The 14229-nt window shown below is 41.2% G+C and overlaps 1 protein-coding gene across 3 annotated transcripts in view; it reads right to left on the bottom strand.

The window, feature by feature from the left end:
* LOC102197435 (liprin-alpha-3-like) overlaps positions 1-13622 on the bottom strand; it is a 27140-nt gene extending 13518 nt beyond the window's left edge. For 2 of the 3 annotated variants that reach the window (XM_013914764.1, XM_013914766.1), the window contains exons 1-7: positions 13345-13622; positions 4982-5793; positions 2556-2657; positions 1964-2128; positions 1143-1217; positions 986-1045; positions 642-770 (exon numbers count right to left, since the gene is read on the bottom strand). In XM_013914764.1, the coding sequence (XP_013770218.1) occupies positions 642-770; positions 986-1045; positions 1143-1217; positions 1964-2128; positions 2556-2657; positions 4982-5317 (867 nt within the window). In that variant the 5' untranslated portion in view covers positions 5318-5793; positions 13345-13622. The remainder of the gene's footprint in view (positions 1-641; positions 771-985; positions 1046-1142; positions 1218-1963; positions 2129-2555; positions 2658-4981; positions 5794-13344) is intronic. The other variant, XM_013914765.1, reaches the window with a different exon arrangement.
* Positions 13623-14229: the final 607 nt, after the last annotated feature.

Raw genomic sequence — 14229 nt, 5'->3', positions numbered from 1 at the left:
TGATTTACGAATAAATTCTTTACAAATCCTACCATGTGGATTCATGGATTTTTTTTTCACATTCTGTCTCTCACAGTTGAAGTGTAGCTCTGGTGCAAATTACTGACCTCTGTCATCATTTTAAGTGGGGGAACTTGCACAATCGGTGGCTGACTAAATACTTTTTTGCCCCACTGTAGCCTACTATATGGGATGAATACGGTGTCTTAAAGCAACTGCAGTAGTGTAACCAGCCACAAGAGGGAAGAGGGTGACCAGGAGAAGTACTGTGATTAGTTATCCTCCTCCTTGGGATATGCTGTGTTGCTGGAATTGCTAGTGAGGAGCTGGCACTGATTTATTACGATAGCCAGGGTGGGTTATATAATAAACCAAACTTACAAACAAAGGGGAGACAGAAATGTAGCTGGGAATTCAAACAGTTTCACCTGCTTTCCTTCAGGCCGTTTGGGATGGGTCAGGCATGTTGTGGACGTGTGGACAATAGTAAATGATTTAATCAGGACTTTGCTAGAAGCTTTTATATTTTATTTTGGATTTTGACAGAGAATTTGTGGGCGTACCGTTTAAGACATGAAACCCAATGCAAACTCTAAAAGCCATTCTCACAAAGTTCGACACTGAGGATCACAAACACCAACCTGCCGGCACATGAGGGCCAGCCTCTCCCTCAGCTGGGAGAGTTCAGCTCTCTGCCGCTCTATCTCCCCTTCTCTCTGTCTGTCAAGCTCCCCATCTTCCAGTCCAGAGGAAGGACCATTGGGCAGTCGCTGGAATGGTGAGAATAAAGCAGGAAATGAGAGTGATGAAGAAAAAAAAGAGTTAGAATGGGTTGTTATTGCAGAAAAACGTAAATGAAACTGTAGGTGAGTTAAAAATCACACTGACACACCATGTTACCCAATATCTACTTTCTACTGACTGTCTGGACGCTAACACATACACAAAAACAACTGGAACCAACATGCATAAAACCCTCCCTTACATCTTTCCCGCCGTCCACCCCTTGCTGACGTCTTTTAATTTGGTCTCTTAAAGAGATTACCTGAAAAGAGAGATAAACAGACGATCCAAATAAATGTTCCCTTCACACTGAGCCGCTCGTTAACGTCAAATCACAATCCTGGCACGTTAGACTTTACCTCTTGAGAAGACGCTGCGAGTTGATCTTCTAGCATGGACACCCTCTCAAGGGCCACACGGAGCCTTTCTCGAACCTGCGGGGTGAAGCAATACGAAATGGCATGCAGTAAGTCAACTTGACACCGGGGAATTAATATCAAGATTGTGATTACATTTTTATCACTACCGAATAAGCAAATAAGAGTTCATGAGAGGTCAAAACACACGCATCAGAGATGAAGCTCATCACGGAAGCTACACTGGGAATTTCTGCACACCACACTGCATTTTAATTGAACCCAACTCAGCACTGGGTGTGAGCAATCCTCATGAGACAATCACTAAGGCTGACAGGACTTGATTTATTCACGTCTATCACACTAAATGATGCTCTAGTGCTAACTCGGGAGAAGAGCAGTTCATTATAAGTGGACCTTTACATGATCATCACAGCAAACAACGTCAAAGTAAATTTTCGTTGTCATAAAGCAATAATATTTGATTTTATACGGAAACATGTGAGCTAAACCTGCAGCCTGAATGCTACTTTGAGCAGCCAAGTTGTATATATATGTATATCCTGCCTCTCTGTTCTCACATTATACACCAAACACACCCTCACACTTTGGTGGTCTATTTAATCTGGAAAGTCTCCCATCTTTCCCTCTGACATCTCCGTGCTGCTAGTGGGCTGTATTGCCACCTGCCGATTCTGTCCTTTCACCTCCCTTTTTACCTCAAGCATGTTTCTAGTGACTTATGACTTTGAGTTTAATAATCTTTTGGCTCAATTTTTGGTCTGAGCGAGTGAAATCTCTTGCTCTCAGCCTTTCAAACACACCTTTTCATCCAGGGCCTTGTGGTGCTCAAACAGGGATTTGAGGGCCTTGAGGACTTCCACCTCACTGGAGACCCCTGCAGGGGACTGGGCTTGTCTCTTCACCACCGTCATCCTCAAACTGCGCTCATGGCGAGACACAAGACACTCCAGGTGTTCCAGCAACAACTGAACGATTGAGTGGGTTAATTGGGAGAAGGATGGAGAGAGAGAGAGGTAAGAAAGGCAATTTGAAGGAAAAAGCTCATACAAAATGAGCAGGAATTAGAGACAGGAGCAGAGATTACAGGGTAACTGCCGGGATCATGAAAAAAGAGAGTAGGCTCAGGGGCGGCACAGAGCAGTGAGGGTTTTAAGAGTGACGAGAAACGTTCAGCACAGCAAAAAAAGACATAATGAAAGCAGATATGGACAATGAAAAGGGGCCATGAAGAGAAAAGAGAGCGTGGATTAGGAAAAAAAAGAAGATCAAGAGAAGGAAAAACAAACAGAAGCAAATGAAACAGTGTGACACCCACACAACCACAATGGGTGAGGAAGATAACACAGAGCCTGTTACAGTGCTAATAAGCAAAATGGCTGCTAAACATCTTACACGTGTGTTGTTTCTTTCTGCCTTCAGCTCAGCGATCTCCTCCTCCCTCTCTAGAAGCTGCTCCCGGCAAACGTTCAGCTCTTTAGTCAACACAGCAAACTCCTGTGGAACACACAAGCTGCGTTCAGAGGCAAGAAAACAAACTACACAAACGTATGGCTTTAATAGATTAAGTGGTCTCGGCACAGGCAGTTCAGCTGCAGTGAGTTTTGATCTAGGCGAGACACGAGCATGCACACACACAGCAAATGCACACATAGTGCTAAAAATATACAGAACCAAAGGCTTACAGTTACACACTCTGTGAAACACCTGAGACCAGCAATGTAGGAGGACAAACATGATGTAAACCTACATAATAATCATGTAAATCAATGACACACTTTCCACCACCGCTCTCATCGTGCTCATCCTCCTCTGTGAACTCGCATTCATGCATGGATTACATCACGCTGTTACACAATGACTCGGCTCTGGAATGCACAGGAGAGACCCCCCAAAACACAGCATTGATATGTCATTTACAGCACCACTGGGAATGCGCTCGCAACTCCTTCATGGTGCTGAAAGTGAGCCCGAAAAGGAGAGGTAGTACTACACGATTTCTGCACAGTGAGAAAAACTCATAGGATCGACGGTAAAAGATTTTTTTATTTCCATAAAACGCATCTAAGGCCTTAGAAGCTGCTTTTAAGAGTGACAGTGTGCAGATGTTTAGGGTTAGGATTCAAAAACACTTAAAGGTAGGCATATGAAACTGGTTTGTGTTTACAAGGGGGGAAAGAGAAAGAGCCAAAGAGAAATCTATACAGATGGTGACACAGCGTGTTTATTGGCTCTTGGCCTTATGGGATTGTTTCTTGTTTGGATAGGGGTCAGCTTCGCAGTTGGCTCTCCTTGTCCCCTTGTCGTTTCATTTCTATTTCATCTCACTCTATCTTTACAGGCTACGGCCTCCATTTGTTTGAATAAATTTGAATTCCTGGTCTACAGTGCACGTGGCCCTATGTCGCGGAGAAATTACACATTGTCTTATAATTCATGCTGCACTCAAATGAACACATGTACATTCGAATTCCATCCAACAATATGGCTCTTACATTAATACTTAACCTTGTTTCCGAGGTGTTCAACGCCATAACTGCTTATTAGTATAACCAGTAAATTAATTTATGGAAAAACTGATATGCTGAGAAAACAAAGAAACACATTTCAACATCCATATAGTGGACATGTAGGAGGATGTATATGATATTAAACTAGGTTTATTATGGAAATTTAAGGGGAAAATGTGTGGTATTTTTTTTCAAAATAAGCAAACTATAATAAGCTATCAAAATAGTTGGAGAGCATATGTAGATTGTATGATGTTCTAGACGAGTGTTAGAGCCTAATACTAAGGAGACACGTAAAACTGCCTGCTATAAATAAGTATTGTGTTAAACTGCGTGGTCAGTATATGGTGTTGTATACATACTGTACATTAATCACTCTCTTTAGTTTGGGTTGCTGCGGCACCTTTTTGTTATCCACACACACTCTTTGACTTCCTACTCACTCTGGACTACTTTTGGACACCAAACTGAATCGTGAGTAACTCAGTGGATTAACTTAACATCAGTAACCCTAAATGTTTGGAAGAAAGCCATTACAACAGTCAAGTCAGAAATGGACTTTATCAAAAAGGCATAAAAATGAATCTGACGGAATTAAAAAAATATTATTATTATTATTTGTCCCGACACACCTTGTATATTAGTGGCTAGAGGGGTCACGTGTACATTAAATTCTACATACTGTAATTACAATACATTCAGCTTTAGATGAGGAGAAAGGAGACATTGTTTTTTTTTTATAATGGTAGGATAAAACTTGTAAATTCCAGTTAATATCAATAAGCAATTTTATCAGGCAAGCTCAGAGAATTCCAATAAATTACATTTTTATTGAAGTTCAGATAAGGCCCAAGCACATATTATCTTCCACTCTCATTAATCACCCACTAACGATATGATTAACAAACATAATAAAACCTGGTTACACAACGAAGGGGAAATTTGCAGATGCAACTTGGACTTGACAGCCAGACGAGCGTCAACCTACAGCATTTACTAGAAACAGAATTAGTGAAGACTCTAAGCATGCAGTGGGGGAAGTGTCTAATGTCCTGTTCTAGCTGGAGCTGAGTGTCTCTCTCTCTCCACGAGGCATCACTGCAAAGGCTTACTGTCTCATGAGCTCGCTTCATGATGACACACTCATAAATGCAGACTCATATGTAACTCAGCTCTGATAACGCAGAGAATAAGCAAAAGTTACCTTACAGGCAGAAATGTTCCATAAAACACTTGCATCAGGAAAACACACCCCAACGTTGTAACCCACGTACACAAGCACAGTGTAAATATATACGTGTACAGATTTACCTGTGGCAGAGCAATTGATAGCTGCCTCTGAAGCGACTCCTTTTCATGGCCAAGCTCACGGAGGCGGAGCTGAGCTGTACCCAGGCTCTCCTGCGTCTCCCTCAGGTTCTCCAGCAGCCTTTCCCTTTCTGTCAGCATGTTGACCATTAGAGACTCCAAGTTCCCTGTGCTGCCTCCTTCATCTCCTCCACCTCTGGGCTCCCTGCCACTGAATCCTCCTCCACCCATTGCTCCTCCTGGGCCTCCGATTCCCGCGCTGGCGGGTGAGGTGGGGCCTCCACCGGTGCCACTTCGCCCATCTTCGGATATGGTGGGCATCACCTCGCACATCATCATGAGACCGTGTCGTGTGTGTCAAGTAATAAAAGAGAACTAAATGGGGGATTGTACGTGCAAAACGCCTGTTGTCGTGCCTTGGGTTTTGTTAAGCTTCAGCCAAAAGTTTGATGTACAAAATATAAATCTTTACATTTTTTTTTCCAAAAATATTATTCTTTTGGTTTATGTCTACTCCTACATCTTCCTGTGTTTATTGCCTTTTTTTTAACTGTTTTCTCCTGCACTTACTTTTGTATGTCTTTGCTCACTAGACTTGCATCACTCAGTCCCAACCTGCATGGCAAATGATTAGAAGGCTTATGTGTTCCCCTGTTATATAAGAGGGACTGCAGGAAAGTCGTTCTGTGGGTGGCTGTAGGATTGGCTGAGGGTGAAGAAGGGAAGGGGTAATGGGAAAGGAAGGGACAAAGGAGGACCAATGCACCTAAATTGTGTCCACAAGGCAGGGCTCCTCAAAGCGTCGTCGGTAAGAGCTGAAAAATCAAAGCACACATTGTATTAGATCTCACACAATAAATTCCACTGTGAGTATAACAACTGTGAAAGTACTGTACAAGCATGAGCTGGTAGTTTGCGACAACAAGACTAATGAAAATGTGAGGAACGGTGACAATGATGCCAACTGCTGATTTGTAATTAGCATTTCTGACAAAATGACAAACAGGTTGACCTAATATGTAATAATGCAATGGCAGCTCCAATGAAATGAACAGAATCTGAATACAATTCACACTGATTCATGGACCATGAGAAATGAGTGAAAATTTAAACTAATGCTGTTCAACTCAGTTATAGTCCACAAAACATAGACTCTGACTTTAAAAGGTAATTGAAACAATAATTCAATACTTTGGAAAACACCAAGAGTTCTAATTACAGCAACAGTCATCTCAAGGTGCTTTATATTGTATGGTGAAGACATAATACAGAGCAATCAGAAGAAGCCCTATGAGGAAGTGCTTGGCGACAGTGGTAAGGAAAAACTCCCTTTGAACAGGAAGAAACCTCCATTATACAATGCGTGACAGTCATCTGTCACGACAAGTTCGGGGTTATAACGCACTATAATATGAAAAGACTGATGTCACTTTCATATCTATTTGTGAAATACAGTGTAAAGTACCAGCTAGAAATTAGCTAGCTAAGTCATAAACTAGGTTATGGTGTAAAAACAAAAACACCCAAGGAGGGTGGAAACTCAGAGAGTTGCATATGTTTTTTTCTCTGAGTTCCTTTCTGAAGACTCAAAAATATAGGGAGGGATATATTTAAATCTGATTTGCTAACATCTGCAAAACTCAGTTTACTGTTACTTGTGCTAATACTCCACCCCAACAAAAGCATCTTATTTTTTGTGCTTGACATTGAAAATTACTGACTGTGCCTGTGTTTAGAAAACGCACACCTTTTTGCACATCAACTGAAAAACTAGATACACCTATGAGCCCTATTTGGGGATTGTGCTAGCACACTGTTTGGTCCCATTTAGTAAATCTGCCCCAAAGACTGAAATAGTTGCCTCTGGCTTGATTCAACGTTTCCAAAATCTACCACAGTGAGTCACGTTGAGCTGTGGATACATGGGTTTTTACCTTCAGGTGGAACAGTGTTAGCTTTTATGCTAAAATGCTGCATTAGCATTATGATGCACTAGCGTTATATTGTTACGGACAGATAAGAGAGTGGCATCAGTCTACTTTTCAAACTTTAGCTACAAAAGCAAACAAGAGTGTTTGCTTTTTGTGATATGAGCACAAATCATAACTATCTAATATTTCTTATTCTGATTTGGGCCACTTCCATTCACGTGATTCTTGTTTTATGGTGAGCTTAACCTTTTAGTGAGAAATCTAAGAGTCATTTAGCTCTGCTAAGCATGCAGTTGAGCTTTGGACCAGTTCATACTGGAATCTGATCTTGGCCACAAGAAAAAGAAATGAACAAAACATTCAAATATGTTAGTGAAGTTAAAGCATTAAGGTAATCTTGAAATTTAGGAAAAATCAAAACAAGTTTTAATTTTTTTTACATTTCAAAGTTTTTTTTGAGAACTTGAAAACAGAAAGCAGCTGAATTTCTTTTGGTTCAACTGCCTTCTTTTTTCATGACCTGGATGGACTGAGAATGTAAGGCTTTTCTAAAACAAGGCAGTTAAGTATGAACTGGTTTTCTTTTAATCAGCTGCATATCTTAAATTACCCTTTTTTTAAATTACCAAATGAGGCCTGTGTCTGATCCTGCAAACAGTGGGCCAAAATCATACAGTTCCAAGCAATCAGCATTATTATTTTGTCTCGAGTCTGCTTCCACAAATATTCTTTACTGTCTTATCTGGAGTACTTAAGGGCTCACACTTTATACTTTCGAGTGGTTTGGACTCATGTGGTGAACTACACATAATTCTTTTTTATCAGTGAGACTGAAAAAAAACAAAACAGGAAGTGCAATGAAGAATTTCAGAGTTCAGCAAAAATAATCTTTTTTGTAATTCAACCATATTTAGGCCACAGGGCTCAGCACCAGTGATAATAACTCAGTTAGTGGTCTCTTCGGTGATAAAGGGGACAGCATAATAAATTAAAATGGGGGATTGATAAAAATCTATCAATCTATAAAAACCTTAGGTGTTTAGCATTAAATACCCCCACTATGTATTTAGGACAGCCCTAAATTTGAATTTAAAAAATCAAAAATAAAAGGTATATAGTTGCTGGAAAAATGAATCAGCTGGTGTTCATCCACAGTGTGAATCAGCTGGTGAAAAAAGACTGGTGTTAAAAAAATTCAGCTCCTAAAACATGTTTAGTTTATGTAATTGTACATTTTAATAATTGTGCAATGTTACTTAAATTTGGAGTATTCAGAGGATCTCCATATAATCCTAATACCTGATAAGTACTCAAACAGCTTTAAACAGTATGTGAACAAAATTACTGGTCCACTTACACCTACAGGAGCTATTTAGCCATGGAAACCAACACTGTGAAGCTCCAAGCAAGCAGCTTGTTTTTGCTGATGTTTATGGCTTTAAACTCTGCTGTTACTGATTCAGCCGCATGCTGACGACTTTTACACACTTTGGACCTCAAAACTCACCGACCCCACTCTGTAGTTTTATGTGGTCTGTCATTTTGTGGCTGACTTGTTAATTCACTGACCTCTTTAAACAACCTATTCTTGATTGACAACCCAATTTTGTAAAGGGAGATTACATGTCAAATGCTTTATTTAATTCACCTGTGGAAATGGGACTAGAAATTATTGGAACTATTTGTATTCAAAACGTTTCAGCCTAAAGAATTTGGGTATTTGTGATGTGATATCATGAAACAACAACTTAGAAACAACACTGACAACCAAAACTGATTAAAATGATATAAAACCTCACAGTAAAAGCCTTTTGGCGGTATTACAGTATGTTAAGAAGGGCGTCTTAAATATGCTCAGATGCCATATTGTGCACTTAAAGCACTTTATACACATCAATCTTAAAGGCAGTGTAAATGAGTGTATTAAGGGGCAGCACTGTATGTATTTACAGAATATTGGAGGTTGAATGAGGCGGTGGGGACTGAGGCAACATGGTCCAGATTTTCCTGTAAAATCAGTGCTTATCGTTGTTATATGGGCATCCAGGAACCACAAATGGGGTAGCTGTTGGTTGGTAATTTAAGGTCTGTTACAGATCTGAATTAGCTTCTCATGCTGGTGAGCTGGCTAGAGCACTTGGCAATATTGCTGTGTGTCCCACTAAAAAACAGCTTACTTCCTTTCCTGCTCCGCTGGTGGATAATTAAGACGCAAGACTGACCTGGCATCGCCTGCATATCCTTAAAATACAGTTCAAAATAAAAATCTGATTCAGGAACAGCTTTGAACTTCTTTGACAGATTAATAGCTGCAGTCTGATGACCACATACACAAAAATAAACCATATCAAGAACGCAGTGTGCGTTCCATATTAAGAAAGGGTGAGATTTTAGGTAAGGCCTTTCAACACAGACACAGGAAATAATAAGGTGATAATCTGCTTCATAGTGGGAGAACTTCTTTAGGTGTGTAATTCTCTGATATAAAAAATGTCACTGAATATCTAATAGCCTCTGGGGTTACAAAATGATGCTAACGCCAATCATTCACAACCACATGTTAAAATTCAAAACTTTACAGCATAAATTAACATCCTTAAACTTTGCTGTAAAAATACATTTAATTTCCAGCTAGTTCCCCTTTTTGTGGTAACTAACGCTGCTCACTTTCACCATCACACACCATAATTTGGATCTAATCTATTTTAGCTACAAAACTTGCCATCTCTCTCTCTCTCTCTGACACATCAGTACCACTGCTGCCCTGCAGGGGTGACTGCTGGTTCACCCCCTCCACCACCTCAGCATCCACCTATAGACTACAGGGAGAGAGATTTACTTATCACTCCCATTTCTATGTGCATCATATTTATGCAAAGGAATGAGTTCATAGCCAAGATGCCAAACTAGGCTCTCCTGCTTTAATAAATAAATTAGACCCTGAATGATATATTTTTAAAACTAAGACCAATATCTGATTACTTAAAAATCGAATTTGTATGCCGGTATTTTTTTTCTTTCAGTCGCAAAAAGCATAAACTTAGCATTTTTATGTGTCATTATTAGTTATTTATGAGTCTGTTTTACTGCTACAACAACTCGTGGATTACTCGTTCACCCGCTGCTTGATCCTGCATGGGTCAGCTGGTTTTTCTGTGGTTCCAAACATGTGTCTGAGGTGGACAAACTATGTGCCATCAACACCTATAATATGGCTAAAGAGTGTTTCTCCTCTTTACTTTTTAAATTTAGATTTATGAGTTGTTATAAAGATAAAGATACATCAGCAATAGGTTATATACTGGGAGCAGCGGAGCCGGTAAATCAGCTGGGTTCTAAAATCAGTCAGTTCAAACATGAGTTGTCTGACTGAACAGAATGAGGAGAAAGAAAATTGCATTAGGTCTTAATTATTAAGGGCTTATTTAGGGCATGACCCCTATGACTGACAGCTTATCACTGCATGTTAGGATTTTACAATCCAGTGGTTGACACGACGGTGGCTGTTATTTACAGCCTATCCTTAGCACTAAGACAGCTGATGATGAGGCTCAGTATGGATCAGAGATAAAGTATGTCTGTTAATAAAGCCATTAATGTTTATACTTATTTCCTTGGATTAGGTGTTTTTAAAAAAAAATCGTTGATATCATTGTTGTTGTGAAATTTAATAATGCACCATTTTGTTTGGATTAGAAAGTATTCATCTTTTTTACATTAAAAAGGACCAAATATATTTGTCAAAATGTACTATATGAACTGAAAACCCTTTGGTGATGGTGCCTCTGGCTTGGGTGTATGAATCAGGTCCATTACATAGCTTAGTAATGGACCAGGGTGGCTGTAGCTCAGGTGGTAGAGCAGGTCATCTACTGATCGGAAGGTTGGTGGTTCGATTCCCGGCTTCCCCTAGTCTGCATGCCAAATATCCTTGGGCAAGATACTAACCCGAAATTGCTCTCTGATGCATTCATCGGAGTATGAATGTGTGTGAATGTCAGTTGTGCTTGTGCGAATGGGTGAATGCACAAGTTGTGTAAAGCGCTTTGAGTGCTCAGAAGAGTGGAAAAGCGCTATATAAGAACTAGTCCATTTACCATTAGTGAAAATATGCTGTTCATGAAATTGCACCAAGACCCTCAAATGTTTGCTCAGACTTTTCCCTGAGTGGTTCCTTCAAACCAGCAATGTAACATAAACAACAGCTTCTGGCAGTTACTCTGTGTTCCAAACTACCCAAAACATACACTGAGGCGCACAGAAAGGCCACTGCTAAGGACTGAATTAAACTTTCATCCACGCTGGCTGGTATAACCCATCCTAACAAGCACCTTTGCATTAGTTCAGAAAGGGCTAAAGTAAATACTTCAGCCATACTAGTCAATGCACAGGTCACATTAACATTTCTCTGAATTCCTACAGTGTCATATGATGAGTCTGTTGTGGAAAAACGGCAATAAAAGCTGGAGTCCTGATTCAGTGCAGGCATAACATAACTGTGCAGCCTGCAGTTTTGACTGAAGCATCAGCTGTGAGGTCACTGGGCTTCAGGATCTGTCTTTATGAGCATGTGCAGAAGAGACAAAACAAGAGAGACTGCTGTAGGATAGTTATCATGCCACAAGCTTTAGCAGCATAGTAGCATTACCTAGACCTTTTCTCTTTTCTCCTTATTGCTGTAGAAATATGAAAAGCAGATAGAAAACAATGAGCTGGTGGCAACATTTCCCTAAAATGTATCCGCTTCATTGGTGTAAAGGGTGAGCTCAGGCACAGTGTCACTACTGAAGTCTCAGCTGAAGTCTTACCACACTGAAACGAATGTACTTGCGAGGATGTGATTGCCCACACCATCATCATCATCATCATCATCATCACAAGTGATAAACAGTCACACTGAATTCTGATGGGTTCCCTTCTCTGGCTTGGACAGACTGGCTTTACAGTATGTGATTACTAGATGACCAGTTAGGACAAGGCCCCTAATTAGGCGGGGTATCGTGTTACTAAATATTCCCTGTCTCCACAAAAAGAAAAAAGAAAAAATGGGCAAAGAAAAACTGTGTGCTCTGAGTGTGTGTTTGTGGGAGGGAGGGAGGAAGAGAGAGAGGGGGCGATAGAGCTGCAAAAACAGCTCTCTTCCACCAGACACTGGGGCGGGGAGAGGGGTTTGCAGGCTCCCACAGCCGCCAACAATGAGAAACTGAAGAGTGAGGGGCTCTGCAGCCGGTTTTACATCCTCTTAAATGTTAAATCACATTCACGGCCAAGAATGCATGCATGCCCAGTGAATTATTTGCATTTCCATTAAAAGCAGAGCATAGCCACTAATAATGGACGCCTACCCCACTCTTCCCCTTTTAACGGTACCCCTGGGCAAGAGACGCATCACTGGAATCGATAAATGATTGTCGGCAGCTTGGGTGGAGGAATGGAAACACCGGGATCCGAACCAGCATGCTTTCATTTGCAGTGGCATTCACACTGCACACCAGGCTAAAGGGGGAAACTGACAGGTCGACCAAGCTGTAGCCAGCCTGCACCTCCATTTCTGAATGTATGCAGGAAAGACCATCTGATGATGGGCGCACGAACGCACACGCGCACATCTACATTCTTATAGTAAAAAAAAAAGGGCAGTTGTGTATTGCAGCTCTCAGATCTGTCACTTCGGCTGTTAAAATGGCCATCAAAGCAGATTGGGAGGAAGATAAATCCATGCCTGCTCCACAGAGATCCTGGTCGACTAAAACTGTGGACTATGTCCCCCTACCAAATAAATAAATAAATACTCAATGCACATTTTCAGACCAATTTTTTTCTCAACCATTATGGAGTTATAAAGCCATAAGGCAGTGAGAGGAGCTGGGTGGTTTGACTACAAAGCTCCCAACGGCAAAGAGCTTAGTTGCAGCCATGATTAATTACAAGCAAAACATAGCAGGCCAATATACAGTGGCATCTTATCATCATATGAGGACCCCATCTCGCTCTCTCTCCCTCGCAAGTAGCTATCGCCTCACCTAACTGTATGCAAACGGGAGCGAGCAAGCGCGCCCTAAATAAATCTTGGCGTGTGCTGCCAACACACCTGTCAATGCCCGACAGCGACATACCGCGTTGCATAGTCTATCTAATAACTGCCCGTGCTTTTAGCAAATACAACCATGCCCCCCACCCCCAACCAGCACACACGCAAACAAACGCACACTCACACACAAACACATGTAAAGCACCCCCTTTCGATCCGTGACAACACAATGCAAGGCATCCTACTTGTTATCACACGCTTGCACGCGCTCACTGCATCCACCGATATATTAGTACATGCATGCCTTTTTCTCCCCTCTCCTCTTCTGCGTCTTTCGACGAACACTGTTATCCCTCTCAGTTGAAATTGGGTTGCGATGGGGCGGTGTGAAGTTCCATCCTTACCACAGTCATCAGGGGGGAGCCTGTAGTGTCCATGTTTGATGTTAAATATTCCTTAGATCCATCCCCCGCGGATCCCGCCTCGGCGTGCGTGCCCTCACCCAGAGCCGAAATAAAGCTTAGTGTATGTTTTATTATTATTATTATTATTATTATTTCCTTTCCCCCGTCTCTCCCTGCCCACATGTAGCTAAGCAGCGAGGAAGGGGACGCGGAGAGAGACGATACGCCACCTTACCACAGACCCCCCTTCTGTCGGATTGGAAGGTAATGGGTCTTAAAGAAACATTCTCTCAGCATTCTCCGCATCTCTCTGATTTACGCGCGCGCCAGGCACTCACGCGCACTCCCGGGCCGGCCACACACCTGATTAATTATACAGTGTGTATGTATATCAGAGAAGAGCAAATAACCAGCTGACATTTTTCTTGACACTAGCGAATTCTGCCCGTGTTTCTGGGCTGCAGTCTGGCCACAGAGTCACCAGTTAAATAGAAGGCAGTTTTATATGTATATATATATATATATATATATATATATAAATGATTCTGCAAAAGCAAGCTCAAGTCCAACTTCAGCTCATTAGAAAAAGTCACGTGAATGTTTAACATATATCTCAAAACTATGTGTTGCTAACTGTTAAATATGTCTGCATATGCTGTGATTGTTATGGAAGAAGCCTCTAAAAGTCACAATTATGTCTATATTATGCACCACCTTTTTTCACTTTATGCTGCAAACACACAATAAATACTGTAGCCTATATCAGAACTTACTGGTTCCTCCTTTAAATGTATTCAGGACTGCATTTAACAGCCTGTAATGGTGTCTGGAATGCATGCCAATGATATTTAATGACTGCAGGAATATGTTTAAAGTGAATAGCCC

The sequence above is a fragment of the Pundamilia nyererei genome, unplaced genomic scaffold (assembly GCF_000239375.1).
Source record: "Pundamilia nyererei isolate P.nyererei 1_Seehausen unplaced genomic scaffold, PunNye1.0 scaffold00223, whole genome shotgun sequence".
In the NCBI taxonomy this organism is placed as follows: domain Eukaryota; kingdom Metazoa; phylum Chordata; class Actinopteri; order Cichliformes; family Cichlidae; genus Pundamilia; species Pundamilia nyererei.
The sequence above is the reverse complement of the archived record's forward strand: the minus strand, read 5'-3'. Positions and strand labels throughout refer to the sequence as shown.